This window comes from Takifugu rubripes, chromosome 1 (assembly GCF_901000725.2).
Source record: "Takifugu rubripes chromosome 1, fTakRub1.2, whole genome shotgun sequence".
In the NCBI taxonomy this organism is placed as follows: domain Eukaryota; kingdom Metazoa; phylum Chordata; class Actinopteri; order Tetraodontiformes; family Tetraodontidae; genus Takifugu; species Takifugu rubripes.
Window position 1 is genome coordinate 16,945,446 of NC_042285.1, and position 27,903 is coordinate 16,973,348.

The 27,903-nt window shown below is 45.5% G+C and overlaps 2 protein-coding genes across 15 annotated transcripts in view; one reads left to right on the forward strand and one right to left on the reverse strand.

Annotated features, from left to right (window-relative positions):
• st6gal2a (ST6 beta-galactosamide alpha-2,6-sialyltranferase 2a) overlaps window positions 1-19,262 on the reverse strand; it is a 30,167-nt gene extending 10,905 nt beyond the window's left edge. For 11 of the 14 annotated variants that reach the window (XR_003887844.1, XR_003887843.1, XR_964881.2 and 8 more), the window contains exons 1-3: window positions 19,076-19,262; window positions 2,415-2,471; window positions 1,265-2,339 (exon numbers count right to left, since the gene is read on the reverse strand). Coding sequence is in view for 4 of the 14 variants with exons in the window: in XM_011608250.2 (XP_011606552.2) it covers window positions 1,265-2,255 (991 nt within the window). In the remaining 10 variants the exon portion in view is untranslated. Of the gene's footprint in view, window positions 1-1,264; window positions 2,340-2,414; window positions 2,472-8,278; window positions 8,370-16,152; window positions 16,553-19,075 lie in introns of those variants that run through there. The other 3 variants (XM_029833689.1, XM_011608255.2, XM_029833693.1) reach the window with 3 other exon arrangements.
• LOC115249153 (serine/threonine-protein kinase pim-2-like) lies at window positions 8,679-22,439 on the forward strand. The gene is made up of 7 exons (XM_029833722.1): window positions 8,679-8,982; window positions 20,967-21,061; window positions 21,147-21,194; window positions 21,307-21,513; window positions 21,623-21,803; window positions 21,885-22,073; window positions 22,191-22,439. The coding sequence occupies exons 1-7, from the start codon at window positions 8,967-8,969 to the stop codon at window positions 22,307-22,309; spliced, it is 855 nt and encodes a 284-aa protein (XP_029689582.1). The 5' UTR covers window positions 8,679-8,966; the 3' UTR covers window positions 22,310-22,439.
• The last annotated feature ends 5,464 nt before the right edge of the window (window positions 22,440-27,903 follow it).

The window sequence follows — 27,903 nt, forward strand, 5'->3', positions numbered from 1 at the left end:
GAATGAAAAGCCCAAAGCTGTGACTCTCCCCAAACACTCACTGGTGAACATCACTGGCTGATGCCTACAAACAACACGGAACAAAAGACTTCATCTGCCGCTGATTTCACATGAATTACTGCTGCCAAGTTTATTTGAAGAACCTTTTGTTAGTTTTTGTGTGAGCACAAACATGCGTGTGTGTGTGTGTGTGTGTGTGTGGGGTGGGGGGGGTGGTAGGGGGGTATGATTTCCAGTTGACGATTAAATTAAAGAAAAGTGCCTCCCTCCAAGGAGCACGAGGCCATTCCATAATTAATCCGATTTGTGAGCTTCATCACAACTGTCAAGTCGCCCAGTCTGCTGAAAAACCTACTTTTCTCTTTCAGCTCATTAGGGCCATGACACACTGACCTAATAATGTTTCCATCCATCCGGCTTCTGTTAGCTGTGGATTATCTTTAATCAGAGACATGAGCCTGCCGAGGTTTACAAAAACAAAGAGAAACTTTGGATGGATGTCATGATCCTTCAGCTTTGGTCGCTGATGTTTTCATTGCAGTCACCACCATGTCAACATGCACAGGCTGCACGCATGCAACCTCATTTTGTCAGCGTCGCTTTGTCAAGTGACACCTGTGACAGCACTTACATGTTAAAATATTATCGCTAAACAAAGCCTGAAGCCTGAAGCATTGCTCGCAGCAGCTGAGGAAAAGCACCGAGGCTACGTGCGATTCAACAGAGCATGTTTGGTTACCAGAGGGGTTGGTGGTTTTTTATTTTTTATTTTCCTCTTGAGTGAGCCATCTGCCACTGACTTCACACTCTCCACGGTGACCAAAGAACTGCCAAAGTCTTTCTCTGTCTCCATCTTTGTGTCAGACACACACACATCCTTAGACTTCTATCTTTGCAAGGACATCCATACACATAATGCATTACTCCTTACCCTAACTCTGACATCACAACTAAACCTCTACCACCCCTGACCCTGACCTAACCTCAACTTTTTTGCACAGCAAAGATGGAAGAATATTATAATACTGTGGTCTATGTAACACTGAAATGCAAACACATATAGACATGAGAGAAAGAGAGAGAATGGTGTTACTCAGAGGTGTTGATTCACTGTTAATCCATGATCAGACGACTCTACAAACTGAATGTCTGCAGAAGCAGCCGTATGATAAAGGCAGCAGACAGGCTGCAGCTGTGTTGTCTGAACTAAACATGTGAAACTGGCACATCACAGATGAACATTTAAAGACGTCTCGCCACTCACCGATCTCTCTGCCCAGGCCTGAGCGTAGAATGGCCCCAGCTGATGTGACCACTGCACAACTCTTGAAGCTACCTTGGTCCGGACGTTTGTGCAGCTGCTCCAGGGGAAGGGACGGTACCAGACTGGCCCAGCCCAGGGAGGAAAAGGGCTGTTGTGTCCCGTCTACCATCTGCAGGCGGGCCTGGGCTTTCATCTCACACAGCAGTTCTTTAGCAGACTGGCTGGGGCGCCGACGACCTCGGTAGGACACTTGATGTTTGTTGGCACTCACGTAGTCCTTCATGGCGCGTTGCAGTCGAGGACTGAGCATGTCTGCAGACACGTGGCCCCGCCACAGCCGCTGCACAACAGAGATGGATTTGGAAAAGTAATATTTCTCCAGCTCTGACGAGTCACCACCAGGCTTCCTGGCCGCTGTGTTCCTCAGGCCGTTTGCTACATCTTCGTCTTCGTTTTCCTGCCTTTCTTCCTCTTCCTCTTCCTCTTCCTCCTCCTCCCCCCCACGGTAGCGGGTGATGCTCCCGTGGTTCTGGGAAGTTCTCTCCCGACTCTGAATGACAGGGTCTGACTGAGAACCGATATTCTCGGTACCAAAGGAGGACCAGGCAGCCAGACTTTGTGGGTCCAGGTAGTCCTGGTGGATTCCCTCCGGGCCACCGTAAATGGCAAGCGGTGCACTATCGGGGCTCTGGCTCGCTTCCAGACTGAACTCTGGGGTTGCAGAAGGTCTTGGCTCATCTCTGGTGTATGTGGCAGTCAAGGTGGAAGCCAGTTCAGGACGTGAGCCCAGGTTGGTGTTGTGTAATTGGGACGCCTGTATAGATGCCAAGCGGCGCGTGTCCGGGTGTTGGTAGAGTACGGAGCCAGTGCTGGTCAGGGGCTCGTTCACACGGGCGTCCAAGAAGTAGGAGAGGAGCGCAAGAAAGAGGAGGACCCAGGCTAGCATTCCCACCAGCACCAGCCTCCGCCCCTGCCTCACCCAGGACTTCATTACCTCTCAGTCACACCTGTTCAGCTGGCCCACCAACAACAAAGCCTCGCGGCCAGGACTCAGCCCAGAGGTCAGCTGGAGGGCCTGGAGAAGAACAGAAGAATCAATTAGTCCTGAAAACACAGAACATGGGTAAATGTGAGGCGAGGAGACACTCACCTGAACAGATGCTTCTATTTCCTCATGACCGGGCTTCCTCCAGGATAAAAGTCAACCCTGAGTAGAAGAGGAAACGCCCAAATTAGCGGAGCCGAAAGTGCACACGCATGAGTGCGTGCATGAAAACACAGCGCAAGCAGAGACACTACAGGAAAACACCGCCTACAGGGCAAACCAGGGCCGCTCTCCACCCACACAGAAAGAGGAAGGGAAAAGGCGAGGACCAGCTATTACCTAGAATCAAATTCATGGCTTCCTCAATCAAGGGTTAGGAAGCAAAGCTGGTATTAGAGGACTGCCTTTACACGTCACCTTAAATGTCTCACAGCATGCAACTCATTCCAAAAAAAAACCCAGAAACAAATTTCTTGATTAAATAAAGGTCAGTGTGATAACATCTCCCAATGGAAATTGTTTCTTTTTTTAAAAAAGTTTAGTCACCGTGACTCACTGGGATGTTTGTCTGTGCCTTTTCCCACTTCAACACCAACAACTGATCCGTCTCCAGAAAACTAAATCCTGCTTAGTTTCAGGGCTCCTTTTTTTCCTCGCTGCATGTTGCTGTTTCACCGCCGTACCCCAAAATCTTTCCCAAATATCTAATTACATAAATAAATGAGAATCTCTTTGCGCACCATCAGAGCTTGTACAGACAGCTCAGAGATCACAGGAAAACTCCATGTTCCCTCGCATCTGTAGTTCATTCACCAAATCATTACTCATTTCCTCATGACGACACCGACCCTCCATCCATTCCTTCACTCTTCTCATGACCCCTGACACTTCCTGCTCAGGGTCACGGGGCCACTACAGCCCATCACAGTGGACACCAGGACTCCAACAATACCAAAAAAGGCCAGGACATGTGAACTGCACCGAGAGGCTGCGATCTCCTTTCAGCAGGTTTTCACAGGACAAAGAAAGGAAATGTGCCATTGTCAAAAAAATAGCACTCATTTTCATTCTTCGTTAAGCAGGCGAGCTGGTGTACGGCACATTAGCTTCACTAATGGCTTACAGAGTGAAAAACGCAGCGATGAAGGTAAATAAATGAGGCATTAAATTGCCTCACATCTAGAGGAATACAATCTTCCCCAGCACGCATAATTATGAGCGTTGGTCTCAATGCAAGAGCAAACTAGTCTTGAAAAAAAAGGGCTGGGTGAGGGGGGAAATAAAGCATTTAACCTTTTTTCACTCTAATTACAGCTTCCTGTGTCTGCTGGGTGCAGCAGACAGGATCCCAGGCAACTCTGCCGTCTTTCCCAGGGCCATACAGTACAAGAGGCCATGTCCAAGCAGCAGGTAGCAACTGGGCCAGAGGGAGCAGAAAGACTATGGGAGAGAGAAAACAAAGGGACTGGAGGATTCAGAACAGGACATCTGCACAAACAACGACTATGAAAACATGCAGCACGTTGAATTCTTCAAGCGCAAACATAAGCAGAATAGGTCTGAGACATCTATCCCCTGTGAAGCAGTTTCAACATGTTTGCCATGTTTAGGTCAGATGTTAATGGAAAATATGCCACGTGACACCTGGAAAAGACAATTCTGGACGTGGCATGCCCTAAAAACACACACACACACACACACACACACAAACACAAATCAAGCAGAAAGGAGCACAGCTGCCTAATGACAGGACTGTCAACATGCAAAGGCCATCTGTATTCAGCAGTGCTCCACACCGTCCCAGCGTGAGCGCGCTCCCCATGCGGCGTCTGCGGGTGTGAGCCCCGAGGCTGGCAGTGCACGGCTGTGTGAGAGCAGCCAGTCCGCCTCACCTGGTAGCAATCAGGATGTGTGCCTCAATAACTGCAGCAAAGCAGCATAAATGCCTCGCACAGATGGAGAGATGGGAGGAGGGCAGACAGAAAACAGAGCAAAACAGGAGGAAGATGGCTGCCAGTCAGTGCCAGACGGCAAACCAGACACAGCACATGATGACGAATGCAGGAAAGAGCACATTTCAATAGATGGTGTTGGGGGGGAAATGAAAAAACAACAAGTTCTGCAATAGGGAGGGATCAGGTCATTTCCCCTCAGGAGGATTATTGTGTGGTTTACGACCAGCAGGGGAGGGAAAAGGAGCAAAAGTGAGTGAATGGGCAGACAGGAAAACATGTAGGGGAGCATAAATCACCATCAACCTCAAATGAAAACTCTGCTGACACACTGGGGTTCCATTCTTCATCAATCAGGCAGCGGACGATTAAAATAAATACTGCTGCAGATGTGTTAGGGCTTCAGAAGCACAGGAACTGACAGTAAGGTAGACTTTTAAGAGATCTGACACTAGGGTGGGAATTGTGACAGAAACATCCACTATAATTTTCTGAACCATTTCAGATGACTCAGATGTCCAAAAGTAAAAGTCAATGACGACGCGTGGAAGAAGCATCAGTGTTTTGTTTTTTGGAGGAAAATGCAGGAAATTCCATTCGTCATGTAAATGAATGGATGAAACAACGGTTTAGGTCATAATGGGCAATTTTCTTTGTCATTCCTTGTCACAGGAAACTCGTGGATCATCAGTCCAACCAAACATGATATTTAACTAAAGGTTTAGTTATTTTTATGAACTCCAGAGCCCCCACAGCTGCTTTGATCCAGGAAAGTTAATGGGAATTATTTTTAGAAATCTTTAACGACCCTGGTGTAAGAGTACAGTCATGAAACATCTGCACTGCTTTATTTTGAAGGCTTGTTTGCTTGTGTGCACTAGCACATGCATTTGTAAACCTTAAACAATAAAAGTGGGCATTTTCTAGTTAAAACGGAATCCAGAATATAGAGGGAATGTTTGGCTACGTGTGATTTGCCCGAAGTCACAGCTAAAGCTGCGTGTTTGTGGAGCGCAGACGGCTGCGGGTGAGCACAACAATCGGCTTATGAGACTAAACAAAAAGTACAGGAAGAGTTGAAGTTAAGGTTTGCTGGTGTTCAGATTAGCCGCTTCCCCCTCTTTCTCTCACCCGTTTGCTGAGCTGAATGCACCTGCGTGGGAGAGGACTCCTTCGGCCTGCAGGTGGCGCTGTGGCAGACAGAACATCGCAGCTGATTCTAACGGGGACATTTCAAACTTAACACATTCAACTATAGAAGTTGCAAGGAAGAACAATTAGAGACTGGACCACTTCATTAGAGCAAACTATTTCTACTGTTTGCATACATAATATCCAGCCGTGCACACCTGGTCCTCCCGTTCTCTGCCAGCCCACATTTTGATTCCTGGCAAAGCTCCCATAATCATCCCTATTATTCTTTCGCCCCGACAACAGGTACCCATTACTGCAGCATGAAGACACAAATTAGAGTCAGTCTCTGGTGCAACAGCTGTGGTTCCGATACTTTAGATACAAACACTCGGCTGCCAACACGGTTATAAAAAAGGTGGTGGAAAAACACTTCTCGCCTCCGTGCAACGAATTCCTCATAAAAAAGATGACCATTATAATATTTAAAAAAAAATGTCCTGACAGTAAATGCAGCAAAAATAAGAGGATGAAAAGTGGGAAAAAAACCACTTCAGAATCAAACAGCACCGGGGAGCTGCAGCATTTGCTGATGTGTGTTCCTGTTTCCAGACGCTGCTTTTATTACAACTGCATGTAACTATTGAGCACAGGCTCGTTATTTAACATTAGTCTCATCTTCTTAAACGCTTTATCCATTATCCATCCACAGTGGGTGAAGGCAGGGTGAACCGCCAGTTCCTATATGAGCATTTGTGGGGTTGGTACTTTGCTCAAGGGTACCTCGGCAGTGCTCTGAAGGTGTTCCAGCACCTTCCCCAACTAGCAAAACTCCTTCCATTTGTCCACACTGGGGCTCGAACCGCATACCCTCTGCTTCTCAGTCCGGTTCCCAACAGACCAGTCACCACCACCCTTTTATTTAATACACAAACATATTGACATGTATACATGTGTACATAAACTCTATATTGGGTGAAACATTCAAACCTCTGCACTAAATGAATGGCACTAGTGAGGAAGGCTGGTCGCCAGACCTATTGGACACACAGCACATAAACCCCAATATTCACAATGCAATCATGCTCCTAAAGTCCCAGCATGCCTTGCTGTTGCCCACAGTGATATTTCTCATACATCACGAGGACAGTCACAGCCAGAGGTGGCTGAACTCAACTCCAGCCATTCACTGACTTCCTGCTGGGTGACTGGAAACTACTTGAGGGAATCCAGTCACGCAGCATCAAACTGGAAATCCTGAAGATCACTTCAGGGGCCCTGCTGAGGGCCCAGAGGATGAGCCAGAGGATGAGCCAGTTGCATTTTCTTGAAAGTTAAGAGCCAGTCTGAGGAGGTTTCTGAAGGAGTCACAGCTTCTGTTCTTCTCATTCACAACACAAACAGAGATTCAATTTATTCCAAAGAGGACACTCATAATACTACTGAACAAGGCCAATATTAACCACCTATCCCTTCTTACAGGGGGACATTGAGGACAGGGTGAGGACATGATGGCGCTGTCCAGAGAACACGCCATCCTCTTTTATTCTGCTCATTACAGGAGCGCATGTACAAGAGCGTAAGTTCTGTCAAATACGGCGCTGGCCAAAAGGGCTTGTTCCTCATGAAATATTAAGCCTTCCAGAGTGGAGCCGGTCCTGCCCTAAAACTTTAAAGCCACTTCCCTTTAATATTCACACTGCAGCAGTTCAAGCGCTTACAAAATAACACGTCCCGGCAAGGTCACGAAAGGGAAGAGGGGGAGCAACGGGCGGCTGATGCAAGCGTGCGCTGAGGAAGCAGCATTTGCCGTTTACACATCAGCTCACTCAAACCTGTGAGACGACAACGTGAGACTCTCCACTAATGAAAAGTGGCACTTTTCTGGAGTTTGGTTGCAGCTTCCCCATCTGATCCAGACTCGTCTGTTGGGTCCATGCGGACTATTCTGCGGATTAAAATGCACCACTTCCCAATCTGGTGGAGCTGTGAGAGAGCTAACCATCTGGCGCAACACAGTCTGTCTACACATCAGCCAAAAGCTTTTATAGTCTAACCTCTACAATGCATTCAATAGCACAGAATAGCATGGTGGTGATATTTTACTTCTTTTTGTCAAAAACACAAACACATGCACAAAGAATAGCAAAATTGAACTATTTCCCATCTCACAGCTCTTTAAATCAAGCCTCACCAGCTAGTCAGGGTCTATGGGGCCATCCTCATCTTCAAATGTGAAATATTTCATGCTGAAAGCACAACTTCTTAATTCCATGCCCATGAGCTCTTTGGTAACCTTGAAACCTCATTCTTGCAGTGAAACTTGTTGATACTTGCCCAGATTCTCTACGCTACTCAGAATTTCCCAATCTCATCCAGGCTACTCTTGCTGAACTTTAATACATCAATGGATTCTTTTGTTTACTGATCAAATGTATTGATTTTCTCATAAATTCCACTGACAGAGCAACAGTTGCAGTACCAGCAGATTTTAACGGGGGCAGTATTGGAAACTGTAACAAACATGATGGACTAAACAAAAAACAACTGACAGTGTAGCCATTAAACCTACTGAGAATTCAGCCAAACTGTCCAGAAACAACAAATATATGGACCCGTGGGTGGAGGTGGAAGGTCACAAAAGATGGAGCAACAGCGCCATCTAGAGGAGTTGTCCCTTTAAATTAATGTAAAGAGCTCTCGGGTCGTTAAGAGCAGACAAAGGGAGGAATGCTGTTAAAGAAGAAAAGAAAAAGAAGGTATGAAATAGAAAATCTTACAACCTGAACTGTGATGTGACAGAAGATGCATTTCCACGTTATCAACACCTCTAGTGTGTGTGTGTGTGTGTGTGTGTGTGTGTGCAGTTGCTGTTATATTACCCACCAGGCCAAAAGCAGACTTGGGTTGTGTTTCAACAGGAACAGAATGTTTGTCAATCATGTGGCAAAAACAGGAACTACGCAGCTAAATGTGCCTGCAGAAACAAGAAGTGCAAACGTTACTAAACGTTACTCAGCGACTTCTAATCTCTCGTTGCACCAACCACCACGGAGCAGCTGCGGAGGAAAGCTCAGCCACTCCCCGTGCTCCTAAATCAATCGCGGGAGCAGATGAAAGACAGCGTTAATGCAGCAATCAAGCAGCTGCTCTTTCAGGACACTTTCTCTGTCATTTGCATCTGGCACTGCTGCTTGTTCTGCAGCGAGCAGGAGGAGGCACAACAGTCACATCTGTGATGAACAGGAGGAGGACTCCAATTTCCTCGTGAATCTTACAAATCAGTCAAACCCTCCCACGGCAGCGTGATAATGAAACGCTTCCTCTTCATTATCTCCTCGCTTGCTCCTCACCTTTCTCCATCCCCCACATCCGTCTGCTCTGACCTACATTGAGCAGCAGCGCTGTGCTTGCAGATGTGAGTGGAGGGCCTGCGACATGTCTGCATGCTTACCGCTTAATCCTTTAATGCTATCGCACCCACACCAGAAATCGATGGCAGTTTATAAGGCAGCTGCAGCGGAGGAGATGTGCACGTGGGAAATCTGGGGGATTGCCCTGCCGGTTAGGCTTCATGTGGAAATGTGAAGGTACGTGTGGAGGGATTATTGTTTCAGGTTTGTTGATCCGGAGCCAAGATCAGGAAGCTTTTGCAGTAAATGTTAAGCTCTGCCCACAATCTAAAACCCAAATCTTGTGTAAACCGGCTTTAAACATCAGAACTTTCAACATCAAGGTAAAACAGCAATGAAGAAATCAGAATGAGACTGAGGAGGAGTTACAGAGCAAAAATCAAGCAATATTTAGGGGCACGGTCCATTAAACATTATTATAGCAAAATGTAGTGAATTTCTAGGTGCAGCTCTAAAATAGAATAACTAAAAACAGAATTCTTTTTGTTTTGTTTGTTTACAAATTAAATACAACTACATACACTCATATAACAAAAGTTTAACCATTTAAGTTATGAAGCTAAACCCATCTTTTGTTCTAGTATTTTTATTAAATTCATTCAAACGTTCATTCAAAAGTGCTTAATTATTCAGCGGTCATAGCAACCAATAACGAATAAGTGAATCAGTGTATTTAATGTCATCGTCATCAAGATGGCGAGAAATAAGGCACATGAAGGTAAATATTATATAAGCTAGTTTTATCCTACACTTTCATTAGTGAGGATGAGATTGTTGTTTTCGCGTTTCGTTTGACTGTTTCACATGTGCATCCTGTTTGCTGACGTTTGAAGACGGAGCAGCACCATCCGATGTCGGTTTCTGTTCCGCGGCCATTTACCACCACCGAGCACGTTGTGGTTTCACATGCAGACGCTGACTCTGATAGAGATCTGCTTTGTGTGTTTGCATTCAAAACAAGAGCAGACACGCCTGCTCCATCTGAGCTTGTAGGGACATGAAAGTGATGCAGGTCTCTATCAGCTTTATATCCATGCGAACGCTCTGCGTCCAGCGCTGAACAAACGATCAAATATGGCCAGCGGGTTGTATTTCACATAAAAGGCTGAGTTATTTGATCAAAGTGAATGAGCTCTGCAGCAAAACCCCTCTGACCTTTAGAAGGAAGGATGTAAATTAACTCTACTATTTGAATCTAGCATTAAAACTTTGCATGTTTGCACCAGTGCATTAAAAGAAATATGCAAAAGTCGAATTTAAAATCCACAAAGCAATAACTTGGCAATTATTCAGCCATAAAAGGTTAACTACAGTCAATCTTACTTGTCACACTGTACTTAGCTATAATATTCCAGATTATTCACAATATATTTCTTTCCTCTGACAGATTTAGCTAAAATGTGTGAAGCAGCTTAAAATAATGATCTGAAATTAGCTTCATGCTGACAGCACAGAAACTAAACCTGTAATTACAGGTTTCGTTTCCAGGAATCATTTTAAAAAGGCAACTTAAAATATTTCACCTGGTAGCAACATAGCGATGGACCTGCTTCCTCTGTGACTTCATGAATACAGATTCCATGAGGTCAGAGGGATCCACTCTGCAGGTCCAGTCACATGACAGCGATCTCAGTGTGGGACAACCTGTCCTGTTGTTGTAAATACTGGTGTTTTTGCTGCCAAGGTTGCATGAGGCATGTGTGGACAAGCTACACTCTGTCCCACCTGGTGCGTCAGGGAAATTTCAAGGCTGATAAAAGTGCACAGCTAAAGATGTAAAAATGCTGTACAGACACAACATTGTGAACCTAATCTGTTGGAGGCCTTTCTATAAAAATGTGGCCTTCTATTAACTGTTACACAGTTTTGTCTTTTTCACTGAAAAAAGACCCTCAATCCTCCACAACTATGCACCGCCAGCGCCGAGACCGGCAGTTTTCAATTTACCGGATAAATGGCTGTCAATTATCTGAATTTTTGGAGCATAAAATGCTAAATGATATGCAGGCAAGAATGACAGCCATGTCAACTTATAAACTTTTCATTTAAAGGTAAGCTCTATCAATTCGCTGCTTTTGGCACGCACAACCCAGAGATATACTGTAAATATCAGCAGACGTTAACGGTTATTCCCTGAACAGAGGGTGTAGCTCACAGTTGTTCTCTTATCTCGTTCAACTGTTTATTCTGTGGTTAATGAAAATGTTGATTCTGATGTATTTGTCAGATGATACAAGTGTCGAGGAACGACTGAAGGTTCAGTCGTCCGGGTCAGCAAAGCACCTGATGCTTAAGTTAATAAAGAGAAAAACCAAGTACAGACGCCTCATCTTAATCTTCATGTGTCCAAAAGTGTTTCACACGGTTATGAGGATTTCAAAAATGGTCAGTATGTTCGGATATTTCCTGGGGGGTTTGTGGCCGCTGAATTTCTCTCATTGAGAGACTTTAATGTCATATTGGCTTCAAAGGGGCACGGAGGCATGTTCATGTGGTTCTGGCATAAGTTTGTCTCATTTGGAATCTGCTTGTGCTCAGTTTTGGATTTGTGGTTTTTCGGGTGATACTGGTAATTATAGCATGTGATTATTGAGCAGTTCCCGCTGTTTCATACTGGTCTGCAGTTCCGTGAGCATGTTAAAAATATGCGTTTTGAAAGCTGACATCCGTATTTCTTCTGATGGTAGTCGAGAGGTGCTGATGAGAAAGGAATCTTCGTCGACACCGACTGGGTTATATGAGATGTTTATCGGAGAGAACAGTCAGGTATCTATCGGACACTGCAGTTTGACCGAGGGAGGTTTCGTGGGTCAAATGGTGAAGAGCTTACTTCGATGGCCCCTTCTTATACGGTCAGTCCAGTTATTACCAAAAATGGGAGTAAGGCCTCATGGTACACATCCTCATGTGAAGAACAATCAGGAGCCTATGGACCCCAGTATCACCTCTTATCAGCTCCTCTCACGGGAAAGAAACAAAATATACATCTCAAACTTATGGAAAGAACAAGGGTCGCAGGACACGTGAGATCTTAAGATGGCGTCAGACTGGCTGAAAAACAAGTCGTGGCTTTACAAAGGTCACGGCCTGCAGAGAATAGAGGCACAGACTTCAGATACTACAGGTGTTGATGTGTCCGGTGTTTGTGTCGCTTCAGCCAGGACCACTTGGAGCAGGGAGCACTTTCACAATTCACAAGTATTTCTAGTTCTACTAAAATACAAAGAGAGAGTGCCTCCCTCATGGCTGTTGATGACACCGTTACCCTTGGCTACCGAAGCAGCGCTTCCCTCGCCGTTCGCCACTATGACTGCTGTTATATGTGGCTCCAGCTTCCTGCCAACACGCTGCGGTGGTCTTGTAGTTGATGTTAGACATATCCTGTTTTGCTGTCTCAAGAAATCCCCTAAAAAGAGCAGCGCTCTAGCCTGCATGCACGTCCTTCGAGCATACGTGGAGGACAACCTGCTCCCCTTTCAGTGGAGGAGGTAAGACTAGAGGATGTGTTCTTGGTGAAGGAGCACATTAATGACACACAATATGTAACTGATTAACTGATTAAATGCGGAAGCACCGGATGGGCGAGGCAGGGCTTTAGGCCATAGGCTGCACAGTCACCCGTGTTAATAAATAAACAGCAAAAAAAGGTCAATATTTCTGGATGAAAGCGTTTCAGAAAGTAGATAGCATCAATACGAGAGTTGGCACGTAATGGTAACCTTGGTTACGTGGCTACAACAGAGATGTTCATAATTCAGTGTGAGAAAAAAAATGTAATTGTACAACTGTAACCTATTCCGTGTAGATTATAAACTCAGTTCTGTGAACATTCTGGTGAGGCCAGTTAAAAAGCTTTAATATTTAAATCTTCCTCTTCCCCATTTACTTCGACCGGGGTAATGTGGAGGCTGCGCTGTGCAGCGGGGCGACACACCCCATGACGCGCCTACTGATATGGGATGTCTGAGGTCACCCAAGCGACCGAAGAGGAAGGAGGAAGTGAAAATGTTCGGGAAGGAGAGGGAAGGTGGGAGAGTTATGGGAAAGTAGCAATAACGACATTTCAGGGTTTCTAGTTTCAGGACAGGCGTTAAGAGTTAGTTCAGTCAACTCCGAGTCAAAGTTACCCCGAGTTCATGCTTGAGGATTTAAAAAGCCTTTTTAATGGAACACAGATAACATGAGTCACCATGGCAACAAGTGAAAAAAGGCCTCGATTGTCCCACTTCTCTCCAGTATAGTTGGAAATATTAAAGACTTCATATGCCGGAAGTCACGTAACTGTGCCGGTCTGTGGTTCCCTCTAGCAGGGAAAATGACTCTGGAAGAGTTACAAAATATCAGACTTCAGCCGATTTCACCACTCAAAGTCCGGTAATTACGTAAACCCAGGCAGCATGTCCTAGAGCTTCGGAGTTTGCTTCCCCCTACATCACGTTCAGTTGCACACGACACGGGTTTGATTTCTCTTTCACCTTCCGTTCCGCCGCTCTCTCGGCGACGGTGGGATCAGCGAGGGCTCCCTTCACGCTGCTGTGACGCCACGGGCAGCAAGGTCAGACCGGAAAAGCGCTAACTCCATTAAAGACTGATCCCACTGAGGCAGATTACACCAGCCCCGTCTCCTGCTATCCTCCTGAACCACGGACCGGCAAAAATGTCTATTTTAGCAGAAGCTCGGTGCTTCGTGCATAACCTTGAAATCCAATGAATGCTAAAGACCGTGGGGAGGCAACGTCTCTAATTCAGACCCATCGGCTGCAGAAAAACTCCAGCAGAGGGTGGACGGATGGGGGCCGCAGCCACACATTCAGCATTTACTCTGTAGGAATGTAGAGACAGCGACAATATACACCCCCCCCCCCACACACACACACCTGGATGAGAACGTGGCAGTGCCAATTAGCCCTTCTCTTTTTCTTAACTGCGGACCGTGTGAAGCGCTCATATGTGCTGTGATTAGAGCGGCGGAGGCGTTTCATCTGAAATCAGCAGTGCAGATACGGCCCTCAGGAGACGAGCGTGAGGCTCCACTCGCCACGAAAGAGCGGTCCGACGTCCGACCGGGTCGGAGTCGGACTGAAGGTAAATCTCCGGCAGCTGAAGATGGGGCCGTTACTCCACAGTAATGTGCTGGCGAGCGTCACACTCACCCAGCAGGGGTCCGATTTGTTCAACCTGAGACAGGAACAGAGGTGAAACCAAATCGATCGTCGGCTGTGCCGGAGCTGGTTAGCAACCCCGGGTTCCTACCGAGTGTGAACAGCAAGATCTTGAAAGATTTAAAAGCAGCTAAAGATGCGGTGACTGCAGGGACTGTAAAGGATCTTTATTACCGCGGCATTCCAGCGACAGATTGCGGCGAATGTAAAGCAGGCGTACGTCCCATCACGTCCTTTTGTGTTTAATGAATAGTTGAATTCTGATGTGCATGTTTCACCTTTGAGTGATATTTTTTCATGGCAACAATGACGATAAATCCCGAAAAAAAAAACCTGAAGTTGCCTTAAGATGAAACAGCATTTTTATTCTAAGAATAGCTAAACGCAGCCAGCAAACATATGGCTCTGGAAAATGGGACTCATCCTGACCTCCGAAGAACATCCCACCCTGATAAATCACAGGAGGCCGCGGTTCTTGATGACAGGCTTTCACGGTGCCCTGCCCGGAGCAGACTGCCAGGTCCCGTGACGGAAATGTAGCTCCGCTGCTCACATTATAGCCCATAAATACAGCCAGGAGCGCTGACGCCCACATGCAGGCAGCCGCTGATGTGAGAAGGTTCCGCTTAAAGCCCATTCTGCCGTCTCTCCTCTCTCGCTTGCGGAGGCTGAACAGACCGAACAATGCCTGCACCATCGGCTTGTCTCACCCTCTCACAACAACAGGAGCCATCTCACGCCGTTTGGCTCTCCAGAGGAGCTAAATTTACCATCTTTTGAAAGCGCTCGCTCACTCATCTTTACACAGAAGGAACAGAGGTTAGCGGGTTTTAAATATAAACCTCTTCGCACTGTGATGACCAGCGTTATGTTTGATGGGAGAACAAGCAGACTAATCTAAAGCTGCATTGCCATTTTCAGCCAGATTAACCTCACTATAATCTGTTCAAACTCTGGACCATCCCCTCTAAACACAGATTAAGATTAGCATTTTATCAGATTATATGAATAAAATATGAATAAAAGGCCACAAGAGCTTCCCAAGACTTCCATGTGAAGGAGGATTCAACACAGAGCAGGAAAACATGTGTCTGCACTCTTGGGCGTCCGAGCAACTCCTCAGAGGAAGGAGTGTGTCTCCATGTTTCACAGGCCCAGATGACCATATGTTTCCCATGGAGGCGTCGTGCCCTCCGAGGCCTCACACATCAGGTCCAGACTTCAGGTTACAGCTGCTCTTCATGACTCCAGAGCTCCTTTTGAAGAATGACCTCCGACAACTGCTGCTCTGGCCACTTCCACCACATCTGAAATTACACCTTCCCAGACTGCCCGACCCAGGCAATCTGTCCTCCGCGCTGCACTACGGCGCACCTCCTCGCAGAGGTCGAGGAAGGATAAAAATACGGCTTTAACCAAATGTTGGGATTAAGTACACAAAAAAAGGAGCTTCCCTCTATTTTAACTCATCAGTGTGGTAAGCAGCTCGGAGCTAGGAGTCAGGCAAATATCAGGGTAGCTGCTTCATCTGCGTCCGAATGGGTAACTAAAGATTGTAAAAAAAAAAATACAAGAAGGCTTCCACGAAGGAGGCCAACCCTCTGGTGATAGCTTTATTTCCTCCCCCCCCCCCACCCCACACAGGTACAACCACATCCTGGGGAACAGGAAGTGATTCTGCAATGTTAATTTCTACCTAATGTCAGTGACAGTAATTCACTGCAGGTATGCTGACCCTCGGTTGTTTATTTTATATATGGTAATCAGTGTGATTCCAGTTTCTGAACAACCACTCACATGGTTACACAGAATAAACAATCAACATAAATAAAAGGCTCACATTTGTTCAGAAGAGCAACTTTGCAAGGATAATGTGCTGACAGAAGCAGAGGAATGCTTTATAAATAAAAAGTCTAATTAGAATTCCAATTAAATTGGCTGGCTCTAGGAATGACATTTAAACCCCACTTTTAATTGGTTCTTAGCTCCAGTGTAGCATGAGTATATCATGTGCGGTGCTTCTCTATTATTCCGATTAAAGCTAAAGGTTTACTTAAATCTTTACCTTGTAGTTAGTCCAGACGTGGCTCACACGTTCCTCATACTTGTCTAACACACACACACACACACACACACACGCACGCATACACACACAGAACATTAGCACCTAGCAGCTAACACCTACCAAGAGACTGTTCTGCCTTCCATCCTGGTCCTCTGGGAAGATTTGGAACTTTGCTTTCATTGGACATTGAACTGGCTGCCTCTTTACTTGACAAATAAAATGCTACATACCTGCCACATATACCAGCAGTGAATCACCAAGAACAACAGCATGTGGCGCTAGTCCAGGGACTCGACACAAAGCTCCTAATCTGAATGACATGAGAGATACTGAGAGGCCACCAGAGGAAAACCTGGTGTCTTTATTCAAATTAATTTGCATAAATTTCATCGGCCCCATCAGTTCCAGCTCACTCCGCCTGTGTCCTGCTGATACAGTGTTGGAATCTTTCTGTAGCTGATAACAGCGACTAGCAGCCTAAGCACACCCCACCCCACTTTGAGCAGTACTGGTCCAAACTGTGCTGCACTGAAGTGAACTGTAGTGCTACTGTGGTTAAGCTGGAGACACGCCCCCCCCCCCCCCCCCCCCCCCCAGAAAGATATTCCCACTGAAGTCTGCAGAAACCAAAGAAATAGTTAAAACAGAAAGTTGCATTTGCGTCAACCACAGCTTGGTGAAGTACTAAACGTCTCCCTATCAGCAGCTTTCAGATATTTTAGTGGGTATTCTACTGAAAAATCCTTCGGTTTATCGGGTAAAACACATTGTTGCTTGGCCAAAGAGCAATTATGAACAGCAGAGAAAATAAGACATTCTCCTAAATAATGAACGCCCAGCTTGCTACTGCTGCTTAGCAATTCTCCGAAAGCACAAAACATTCAACATGGACACTGAATTTGAATGTGCTCACCATTCAGTGTGTCACGTGCACTCTGATTTGGATTAGAAATTCCAGCAGAATACTGCTGGCAGGAGTGACGGGAATAGTAGCACCAAGTGTCTGGATCCAACTGCATTTCTGTGGATGTTCTGGGAGCAGCAACAATAGCAAACTTGCAAAATTTGATCACTAAATGTTGCAAAGATTAAATGATGAATGCTGCCGTTATTCATTAAAGACTAAATATCTGACAGTGCTCGGATATTCTGGAATGTTTTAATTCATTGATTTATTCATAGTAAGAAAAATCAAAAGGATAATAATGGTAGAATATGACGTTCCCGTTAACTGAGCGCCACATTGTGCACGCACACGTCATCCTTCCGCCATTCTCCTCACAGTGACACAAAAATACGAGAAAATATGCTTTGCATGGAAAATAGCTTCAAGCCTTCATTCAATATGGAGCTGTGGAGAGGATAAAACTGGAATTCTGCTTCAGTGCACACAATGACTGCAGCTCTTTGTCACACCTGTACACACATTTAATATTCAGCTGCAGATTCCTCCCCAAATACACACACACACACAAGTTGGATTTGCACCTCTTTGGCATATGAGCCTCCTAATGTGCGATCAGATCAGAACTCCGGCGAGTGTTGTCACATCTCTGATCAATTATCATGCATCATCCGTCGGCAGCAGCAAATCCAACCATCAAAGACTGGACGAAGGTGCAGATTTCAAGCAGAATGTTGTGACCATTTCAAGCCGTATCAGAACTGGGACAGTTTAACTGTTTGGCGGGTTTTTTAAGGTGGTGGCCGCAATTACACAGTAACCTGCAAAAGCAATAACGGCAGCATTGCTCACACTTCAGTGGCGGTTTCTGCGGCTGCATTTACAGGAATTCATCAGGACATTGTCAGACTGCATCAGTGTGTGTCTGCAGCTGTGCTGAGGCGGGTCAAAAGACCCCTCCACATGAACTTTTGAGTTAAGCACAATGCCCGAACACAATTATTCAGCATCTGCACCAACAAAATGACTTAATCCAACGCCGTGTCACAATGACCCGGAGGGACTTCGTACTTTCCTACAGTTTAGAGGAAAAACCAGCTCGCTGCCTTGGATCCCCCTGGAAACCCAGTCCTGGCTGCTGATGAAGGTGATGTGCTGACATTGAGCTTGTCCTGACACATGCTTTCACATGCCACTGATATCAGGAAATGTGCAGTGTGTCAAAATAAAAGGAAATGACCCCGCTGAAAGTGCCACGGACGTGCGCTTTATTATGATGGTGGGCTTTGTTTGCACGAGTTTGTTTCCGCGTGAAGGCCTGAATTCTTTCACCAGCTCCAGGAAGGTGAAGGCACTTGGATGATAATCTGGGATTAAGACAAACCAGCAGGAGCAGAAACTGAGATGACACCAGAAGATCATTTAATCATCTTAAATGATTAAAAGCTGCAGTTGAAACGCCGGTGCCTTTATTATGAGATGTGCTAAGGTTTGAGTTCAAAACAAGTAAGGAACTTTAAAGCCCGATACAATGTTAAATCATCGGACTATCAAAATAAAAGCTCCCATTACAGAAAGGGAACAGCCTTTTCGGGGAGTTTAGACGCGCAGACTGCTGCTGAGCTCTGCTCTTTATTGTTTTGAGGTGATGGCGTGTGCAGGATGCAGTTTAATAAGAACTTGTCAGTAAAACGATGAGGCTGTGCTGCATCTTTAAGTTGTGAAGCAGCGTGCAGGCCTGGCTGCTCTCAATGAACTCAGGTTGTGCAAAAGCTGGTTGCTTTTGTTTTTATTTAAAAGGGACGCGGCCAAACACAATGAAGTCCGACCAACGTGTCAATAACACACCTGTTTCTGGAATCGTTTCTGTTGTTTTGGAGCTCGAAAAGCCGCCACATTGCACGAGCAGCAATTTAAAACGCACTTCCCATCGCGAAACCAGTGCTGCTCCTGGCCGAAGACGTGCAAGAGACAAAGGACAATCTCCACATTTTCTGACCAAGTTGAATCTAAATTAGCCATCTGCATCGGCAGGGTTCTCGCCGAACGTTGTGCGTGCAGCACCGCGTCCTGCACAAAGCGGCGATCGCAGATCCGCACAAAGAAAAAAAAACCAAAATGCAACGAACAAATCCTCACCTACAAACTGTCGCTGCCGGTTGGATGTTGATGGTGACCGGTTGTCCATTTTGCTTCTGTCCGCCGTGTTGCACAGCACGCATGTGGCTCGGTTTGCTCACGGAGAACACGCATCCGCTGCCGCCACACCGACACGCCGATGGGCTGTGCTGAGCGCCCCGCTGTTGCTGCCCTTTTTCTCTCATCCACCTCTGGGGAGGAGGGGGGGGGGCGGAGACAAGAGACGGACCGATGATTTTTCCTTTTAAGACATCTGGGGTTTACCCAAAAAAAAAGTTTATCATGTATCCTCTTGTCCTGTCTCATCCTGCCTATAATGACTGTTCGATCAATAATAGACACGCAAAATGTCTGTGTAGATTCTCAATCATCCAGGTCATAGTTACCCAAGGAGGATCCCCCAAAAACATGACATACCAGTTCAGTTTGAACCAAGCAACACACTCTGACAGAGGCTGGTCCACCTGAAAGACAAGACACCAAGACATAAACAAAGTAATGTTGTTTATGCTGTACAGTTCCAGGAGGAATGCAAGGAACTGTACATTGGTGAAACCAAACAACCTCTCCACAGAAGAATGGCACAACACAGATGTGCCACCTCTTCAGGTCAGGACTCAGCAGTCCACTTACATCTAAAGGAGAGTGGGCACTCCTTTGAGGACAGCCAAGTACGGGTACTGGCCAGAGAAGACTGCTGGTTTGAAAGGGGTGTCAAGGAAGCCATCCATGTCAAATTGGAAAAGCCATCCTTAAACAGAGGTGGAGGGCTAGGGGTGGGCTGTCACCCACATACAATGGTCCTCCACTCCTTCCAACAAACCAAACGTTCACACCATTCCAGGAGACCTGGTGACTCACCTCCATGTGAGCCAGCAGACAAAGGGGAGACACCTCAACTGGAATTAGGTGAACGACCCTACCAACAATTCTTAGGTGACCACCCAGATCATTAGCATGCTAATGGTCCACAAGGGCTATATTTTCAAGCTCTGTCCCCAGCGAGTTCAGAACTGAAGAAGCCTTCTGGATAGAAGGTGAAACATCTTCAAAAGACAAGAAAAACAGTCCAGTTGACAATGAAAACTACCTTGAATAGACAACGAAAACACGATGGGTGGGATCAAAGCATAAAGACATTGTTCAGAGTCAAAACTTTAAAGAAACACCAAAGCCACTTTCAAAGATGTACACGAATACGTCAAAGCCAAGATTAAAGCCAATGGCATGAAACAAAAAGGTATAGTCAACAAAGTTCCTCTGCTAAATATACTAACAAATTGTTCAACATTGGCTATTGAGTTGTGGTACAAAGCAGAAATGGGCGTCTCTTCCAATAAACGCAAACATGAGGAATCCTCAAAATCAGGTGACTACACCATCAGAGAAGCCACACCCATGTTTTTCATGCTGGCCTGATTCATTGAATAGAAAAGTTTAAAGCATACTGGTTTTACCTCACAATCAGAGAACAGCACCAGTCCATCCACCAGCGCAGGGGACCACGGTAGGGTGGTGAGCAAAAAGAGGAAGGTCAGCTCTGAGTGCAGGCGAACGGCAGCACACAGAACAGTTTGCAGCGAACCCACTCCTCAAGTGGGACCGAAGGAGGTGTATAACCCAGGCAGAAAACGAAAGGCCCAGTCAGACCCAGAAGCTCTCAGGAAGAGGCAGAAGACGGAATCAGTGACGGTTCCCCATAATGTGTCCCCTTTTCCTGAGCTGCAGCCATCAACTATATCAAAGACCAAGCATGTCTTGGTGCCCATCAGCAGGGGTGAGCTTATTGTGGAGGGTGTGTGTGTGTGTGTGTGTGTGTGTGTGTGTGTGTGTGTGTGTGTGTGTGTGTGTGTTTGTGTGCACTAAAGCTGTAGTAAATCTGTGTTTGCAGAAGAATATCAGAAACAGTACGTAGAAGTTGACCAGCTGGGAGAAGGAGGTTTTGGAACAGTGTATTCTGGTTATAGAAGGGATGATTTATTTCCAGTAAGTATTTTTATTTGAATCACACCAAACACACACATACACATAATTGTCACTGTTCTCCTTGACACATGATTCTTTCCTGCAGGTGGCAATCAAGCACATTGATAAAGCCTTGGTCAAATACCAGCCAGTGGTAAGGCTAACTTTGATCCTACCATCAGCTGTTGAGCTCAGTGTGGAGCTGTTCCTTTTTCATTGCTGACCAGCAGTAAACACAGACGAGCATGTTGCGTTCCTCTCTTCAGGTGATAAACGGTGAGCTCCACTGCGTCCCACTGGAGATGATACTGATGGCGATGACAGCAGGGGACTCTGTAGGGGAAAATGCCGTCATATCCCCATTAGCATGGACCAGCATTGATGATGAAGTCCTACTGATAATGGAGAGGCCAGAGTATTGCATGGACCTGTTGGAGTATGACGAAGGCCAAATAGACGAAGGCCTGGCTAAGGTAATAACGCTGGTTCGTGATCGTGCTACGGTGGACCACCTTCCACTGCTGCAGAGCTCGGTCTGATAATATCTTTGGATGTTCGTTAACTCTTCTTTCTGTCCATCAGGAATTCATGAGGCAGCTGGTGGAAGCTGCAATTGAAATCCATATGGCAGGCGTGTTCCACCGTGATTTCAAACTAGAAAACATACTGATTCAAGACGATGAAGCTCGGCTCATTCCTCGAGTGCGCGTCATCGACTTTGGTTGTGGCTGTTTTGTGACGCCGGGATATCGCGGCTACGTCGGTACGGCTGAACTCATGCTGACGTCTGATTGAGAGATTTTCAGTGGACACTTTAATTCAAAAGCTTTTTCTTTCCTCACAGGAACCTCTTGCTATGAGCCTCCAGAGTTTAACCACCGGGGAACCTATGAAGCTGGCCCGACCACCGTCTGGCAACTCGGCTGCATCCTCCTCCAACTACTCAGTGAAAAAACTGACTTGTTCACAACAGGGATGCAGCACTGCGAAAATTTCCTTACCCAGACCATAATGGAGTTGAAAGTGTCTGAAGGTAAAAAGATACTACTGCTTCTTTTCTTTATTAGTATTTTGCAATTGTCTGAACCTGTAATTAATGAATGCAGCTTTTGTGATAAAGGTCACTTTTCTCTCCGTCTACCCTCCTCAGACTGTAAGAAGTTTTTGATGAGCTGTTTCCTTTTCAACCCGGATCAGCGTATTACCCTGGAACAGATGAGGTGCCACCCATGGTTCTGTTCAAGTGTTCCGCCAGAAGCGCAGCTCTGAGGTTATTTGACAGCCGATGTCCCTCTTTTTTACTGCACATTTAAGGAAATGTGAACCTTACAATGATATGTAACCCTTTATCACTACTGCCTAAATAAACACACTATTATCCTACTATTATCCTACAATATCTGAGAAAATGACTGGTGTCTGGTCTCTGCTTTGTTTCTAAGTAACTATTTCTATTATACACCCAGCCCAGATGGGCCAACATGGGGACCATGTGGTGGACTTGGGGCTGGGGGAATGCTTTTAGAGGTTGCTGAATAAATGTTACCCATGTTTTGGTGTCTAACTGCTGAAAAAAACAAGTCTTCCAAGTCTGAGGCAAGTCTGATCCTAAAGAAACCCAGGTGGCCTTGACAGACATTAATTTAGTGTAACTTTTAACAACACGTTTTTGTCCCGGTCTTCATCACGTCCTGTTTTATTTTGAAGTCTGGTGGGTGTCCTCCGCATCTTCCTGACAAGTCTTCCTCCTGTGTAATTGGCTAATGTCTCTGTCTCGTCTCCCTCCACCTCCTCTTTTTAAGCCGTTTCTCCCCCCTTCAGCCTCGGATCATCTTGTTATATGTGATCGGTCCAGCAATATTTCCTTACTTCTCAGTGTTTGATCAGCATTCTGTTTTTGATCTCAGAGCCTGCCTGGTTATCTGTCGAACTGGTTTTTGGATTTGGACTCTGTGACTGTGTCCAAGTCTTTGAGTACTGAGCCTGATGGCTTCTACTGAGCATCTGTGCTGCACAACAGATGTACAGCAAGGGACAACTGAAATTGAACGGGAAACTGAAGCCTCTACTTTAGGTGGAGGGAAACGGTTACTCGTATTCAAATATCAACCGTTCTCATCTGTGTGTGTGTGTGGGGGGGGGGGGGGGGGGGGGGGGGGGGGGGGGGGTATGCGTGCATGGTTTGTGTGCTGCTCTCTTAATTGCCTCATCAGTAAATGTCAAATGGCCATCCAGATTTATTCATCTGTTCATGCTCTATCAGATGCAGCACTGCATGCTGCTGCTACAGCCCGATGTGCAAATGAATAATAAATCACAGCACAAAGAGGTCTCAGCAGCTGCCCGCGTGAACTACAGGTGATAGGAGAGTACATTTGTGTGTCTTTTGTAGCGTCTCTAACCACAAGAACAATAAAGAATTTTTAACCACCTTCTCACATAGTGACACTGTCCCGATTTGAACATTTACGATTGTATCCACAATCATACTACTAGATGTGTTATTCCTTTTAAACACAGACTGTTCTCTCTGTTTAAAATGGGGCTGAGAAACACTGTGTTTGGAAGCAGATGAGTCGCCCTGATTCACTGAAAAAAAAGGAAGTGGCTCTCTGGCACGTTACGGCTTGTGCACTGAAGCGCTGCCTTCAGTTGCATCAATAGGCCCCCAGCAGGTGAGGTGCTCTTTGTGGAGTGCCCGGTGGTGGCGCTTATCTTCCTTTTCCAGGTGTGTCAGTCAGCCACACTTCATCTTGCTGCTGCCTTTGTAAAGGCTGACTGGAAGTGTTTTTAAAATGTGAGGAAATGGGCTTGAGGCTGGACGTGACAGGTTTTTACACCGCATGTGTGCTCCACCTGCATGTTTTCCTTTGTGCCGAGTGTTCTGGATGTTTTTTCCCTCTCTCAGTACTGAGTAGCTCACTATAGCCTGTTGCTGACAACGAAAAAAATTTAAAAAAACATTCATTTACAGGCGTTGCGTCATTTTTCTCTTCTCTGATGAAATATGCAATATTTCCGGGACTATTCAGATGTTTACTCTTGAAGAGCATTAAGAAAAGCCAGTGCGCTCTATTACGCATGTATTAAAGGCTTTCACCTGGTTTAAATCCAATTCCAGCCGCGCTGCACTTGTCACCACGCTGGTGACCATAATGGAGAATTATAACTGTGACTGAGCTGATTCCTGCAGCAGTCAGAGCTAAAAGCATATCACTACATCAGGCTGTCTTTCTGATCAGCCCCACTTTGTTGTCGCTCCCCACTAATTGTGGTCATTAACAAAGCTGCAAGAGCATGGCGGTTTCCATGGCAACGTGGCGACATGCCTGGGTGTTTTTCAAGCCTTGAGTATCCTGGTCATTTCATGCCATCTGTTTCCTCTAATCACAGTCGGCTATCACTAGTGGTTTGATAAATACCATAGTTAACGTTTCACTGGAGTCGATCAGGCCTAATGGGACTGTTCACCGGAACAAAAATTTAAACAAACGCATTCCTCCCTACAGAATGGCAGGAGAGATTAAGGGAGTAACGTGACAAATGTTACACAATCTGCAGCGAATTATTAAATCTATTGAGCTCAGACAGGATAAAGGAAACAACGCCTGAGACTTTTGCTGAAATGTCCGTGTCTAGTATTAGTATTTGTGCCCTATATGGCATCATTTTGTAAGAGAAAGCTGAGCTATAGAAGCAGGAGATAACAATGACGATCAAAGAGAAGAAATAGGACAGAACTATGCTAAATATAATTAATTATTGATGCTAAATACATTACATTACATTCACCATTATATAAGACAAAAACCTACCTGACCTAGAACTGGTGCCAGTTAAGTGTTGCTTTCACCACCTATTAACAATATCTGTTGTGGTTATGAAAGTGTAATCTTATGCTAATGCTAGTGTAGCACCAAGCTACCTGCAAACAACAATAAACAGAATGCATTTGCACTATTAGGCTAGATTGCCAACTAGAGGCACCTGTCTGGCCGAGCGGGGGGTGGGTACTGCTTCACATTCTTTCATTTTGAACAACAAGATAAATCTCTGAGCAGCAACATCCCCCATAACATCTCATTACAACTCAGCTTTTAATACCATTGTTCCCAACACAAGCTGGTTCTGTCCACAACAGATGTACAGCAAGGGACAACTGGAATTGAACGATTCATGAATGCGTGTGTGTGTGTGTGTGTGTGCGTGTGTGTGTGTGTGCGTGTGTGTGTGTGTGTGTGCGTGTGTGTGTGTGTGTTGGGCGTGTCTGAAATAACAGTAGAGCAGAACATGGTGGAGTTGATGCCTGTTGTTTGATTAAAGCCTCTACTTTAGGTGGAGGGAAACTGTTACTCATCCCATTACAGCTCAACTTTTAATACCATTGTTCCCAGCACAAGCTGGTTCTGTCCATAGACACAAACTGGTCCTCCAAATCTTCCTGATGTTGACACTCTGGAGCGAAGCAAGGGAATTTGTTGATGACAGGGAGACCGAAGAGACAGAAGCAACACTACAATGAGACAAAGGAACACCATCAAACTCCTGAATCTAATTATCTATGAGATGTGAAAGTCCTCATGACAATTCATCCATACAATATGGAAATTGCAAACATTAAAGCTAAACAAACAGAGAGCAAAACTTCCAGAGGAATGCAAACATTAATTAATTAGAAACACTACAAATAATTCTAGGCAAATCAATAATGTAGAAATTCAAAACCAACCAGCCCAGAGCTAAAGCACATCGATTTAAGTCTGCAGACGCTGCGCAGCATCTGAGCCCTGCAGGATCCTCACCAGTAGATGAGGAATTAAAGCAGCTCACTTTAATCAACCAATGCTTTCAAAGAGTTGCTCTGTTATATGTTTGAATCGCACATGCAAGTGTCAGAATGACAGAAGTAGAATGTTTCTGTCTTCCCACTGTTGGTGAAAACTCAGGCGAGTGCAAATCGCAGAGGAGCCAGAACGTGCACACTTACTTCAGGGCCGTGGTTCAGACAACATCCTCCCCATTTCTGATTCGACTCTCCTTTTATCATCATCCTCCTCCAAACGTACGACTCTGAAGCACTGTGGCAGATCTAATTTCCATTTAACATCACCATTTCCGGCACTAAGCTCCTACTTTTAAGACTGTCCCAGAATGTTCAGCTGAGCTGTAGGTGTGATGGAGCTGGAATCCTAAAAGAAAAGGATCGTCAAAGGACAAGAAACAGAACCACCCAAACACTGTCAGTGTGGATGGTTACGAGTCTAAAAAGACCCTTCGGTTAAGTTAGTGTTGCTCTCCTGCTGGCATTCAACACACCTTAAACAGCCTTCTGATCTCAGATTCAAAAAGAAAAAATTAGATGCTGAGATTCAGGCTTTATATTAAAAAATGGATTAAAAGTCCTGAAAAGCTTTGTGATTGGACTGTTCACCTGTATCATAGTAGAGAGTTACTAGAAGAGAATGGTTTTTCTCCACCAGTAATCCACCCAGTGTCACCTATGATAATAGCATTTTTGAGTCAGTGCAATTGAGGCAATTCCACTCAGATTTTATATCATTTTGTTTTTTACGCTTTGAAGATATAACAAACTCAACCGGAGGCGGAAGAACGTCTTGCCAAACAAAGACAGCCCGGCATCAAGGCAATTTCCTGAGGATAAAGGAGGGGTTGTTGATTAGGAAATTCCCAAATAATGTAGTTTCCTTCACCTGCGAGAGCTAAATCAACAGCAGATGGCTCAGTTGGTTATTTAAAAAAAGGGAAGCATATAAAAGATGGGTTGTCCTGGCCTTGGGATCAATACTAAAGGACCGTTTAATCATTAAGGAAACTGATCTGAGATTGTTTCAGGGAATTTCCAGATGGGCAGAGTCAGGAACAGCTAAATCATGAGGGCTCAAGGGGCACCAACCACCAACAGTACCTGAACATCAAACAGCCTGTCGTGGTGAAGCGGCATTAGCTAGTTTGCATGTCTGCCTTGTTCTAAAGTGGTAAAATGTCTTGTTTACAAGCAGCCAAATGGCTTGTTTTTGTTACTGAGTATTGACTGTCTGTGTTGATTTAATCGGTGTGTCTGTGAATGAGAAGAGCACCTAAATGGCATCAGGAGCTGTGTTCTCCTCCAGGAAAAAGCATCTCATCCTAAAAAGGAAATACAATTACCAGCCAGCAGTTTAAACAACTGTAATGCCCTCAGGTCAACTAAAAGAGCCACTGTTTTTAAAAGTGGGAACAAGTTGCACCAAAAACAGGCAGGGAACATTTATATGAAGACACAAGGGACACAAGGAAGGAAGTAGGCAAGTGACAGTCCCCACGAACCAACATTTAAAGGAGTACACTGTATATTTCCATCAGCATCATCATTCTTTATTTAAACTGGTGGAAAGTTCTAAGAAATTAAATTCTCATTTAAGCAAGAGCCTGCCAGGAGGCTGAGATAGAGCTCCTAACAGCTTGGGACAAAAGGGGCAATAAACAGTTAAAGAGGAGGGAAATAGGACTAAAGCCGTACAGGATGGTGGGGGCTGGGGGGGCTGTTAGGCTGGGGGGGCTGTTAGGCTGGGGGGGCTGTTAGGCTGGGGGGGCTGTTAGGCTGGGGGGGCTGTTAGGCTGGGTGTGTAGTTCACAGTGCTGGGCGGCATTGGTGGCGACAGCAATGGCAGAATGAATATTTTAAAACATAAATGTATTTAACAGAGTTTATTGGTAGAGATCCCAGCATGATGTGTCGGCTTCCACTTCTGGAATTGTGCAGATTAAACAGATTAAACTCGGGGCATGTTGGTGTCCTTGTGGGGCCGCAATAATGGAGAGGCCTCTTTTTCTTTTGAAATGTGAGATACGTGAGAGGCTTT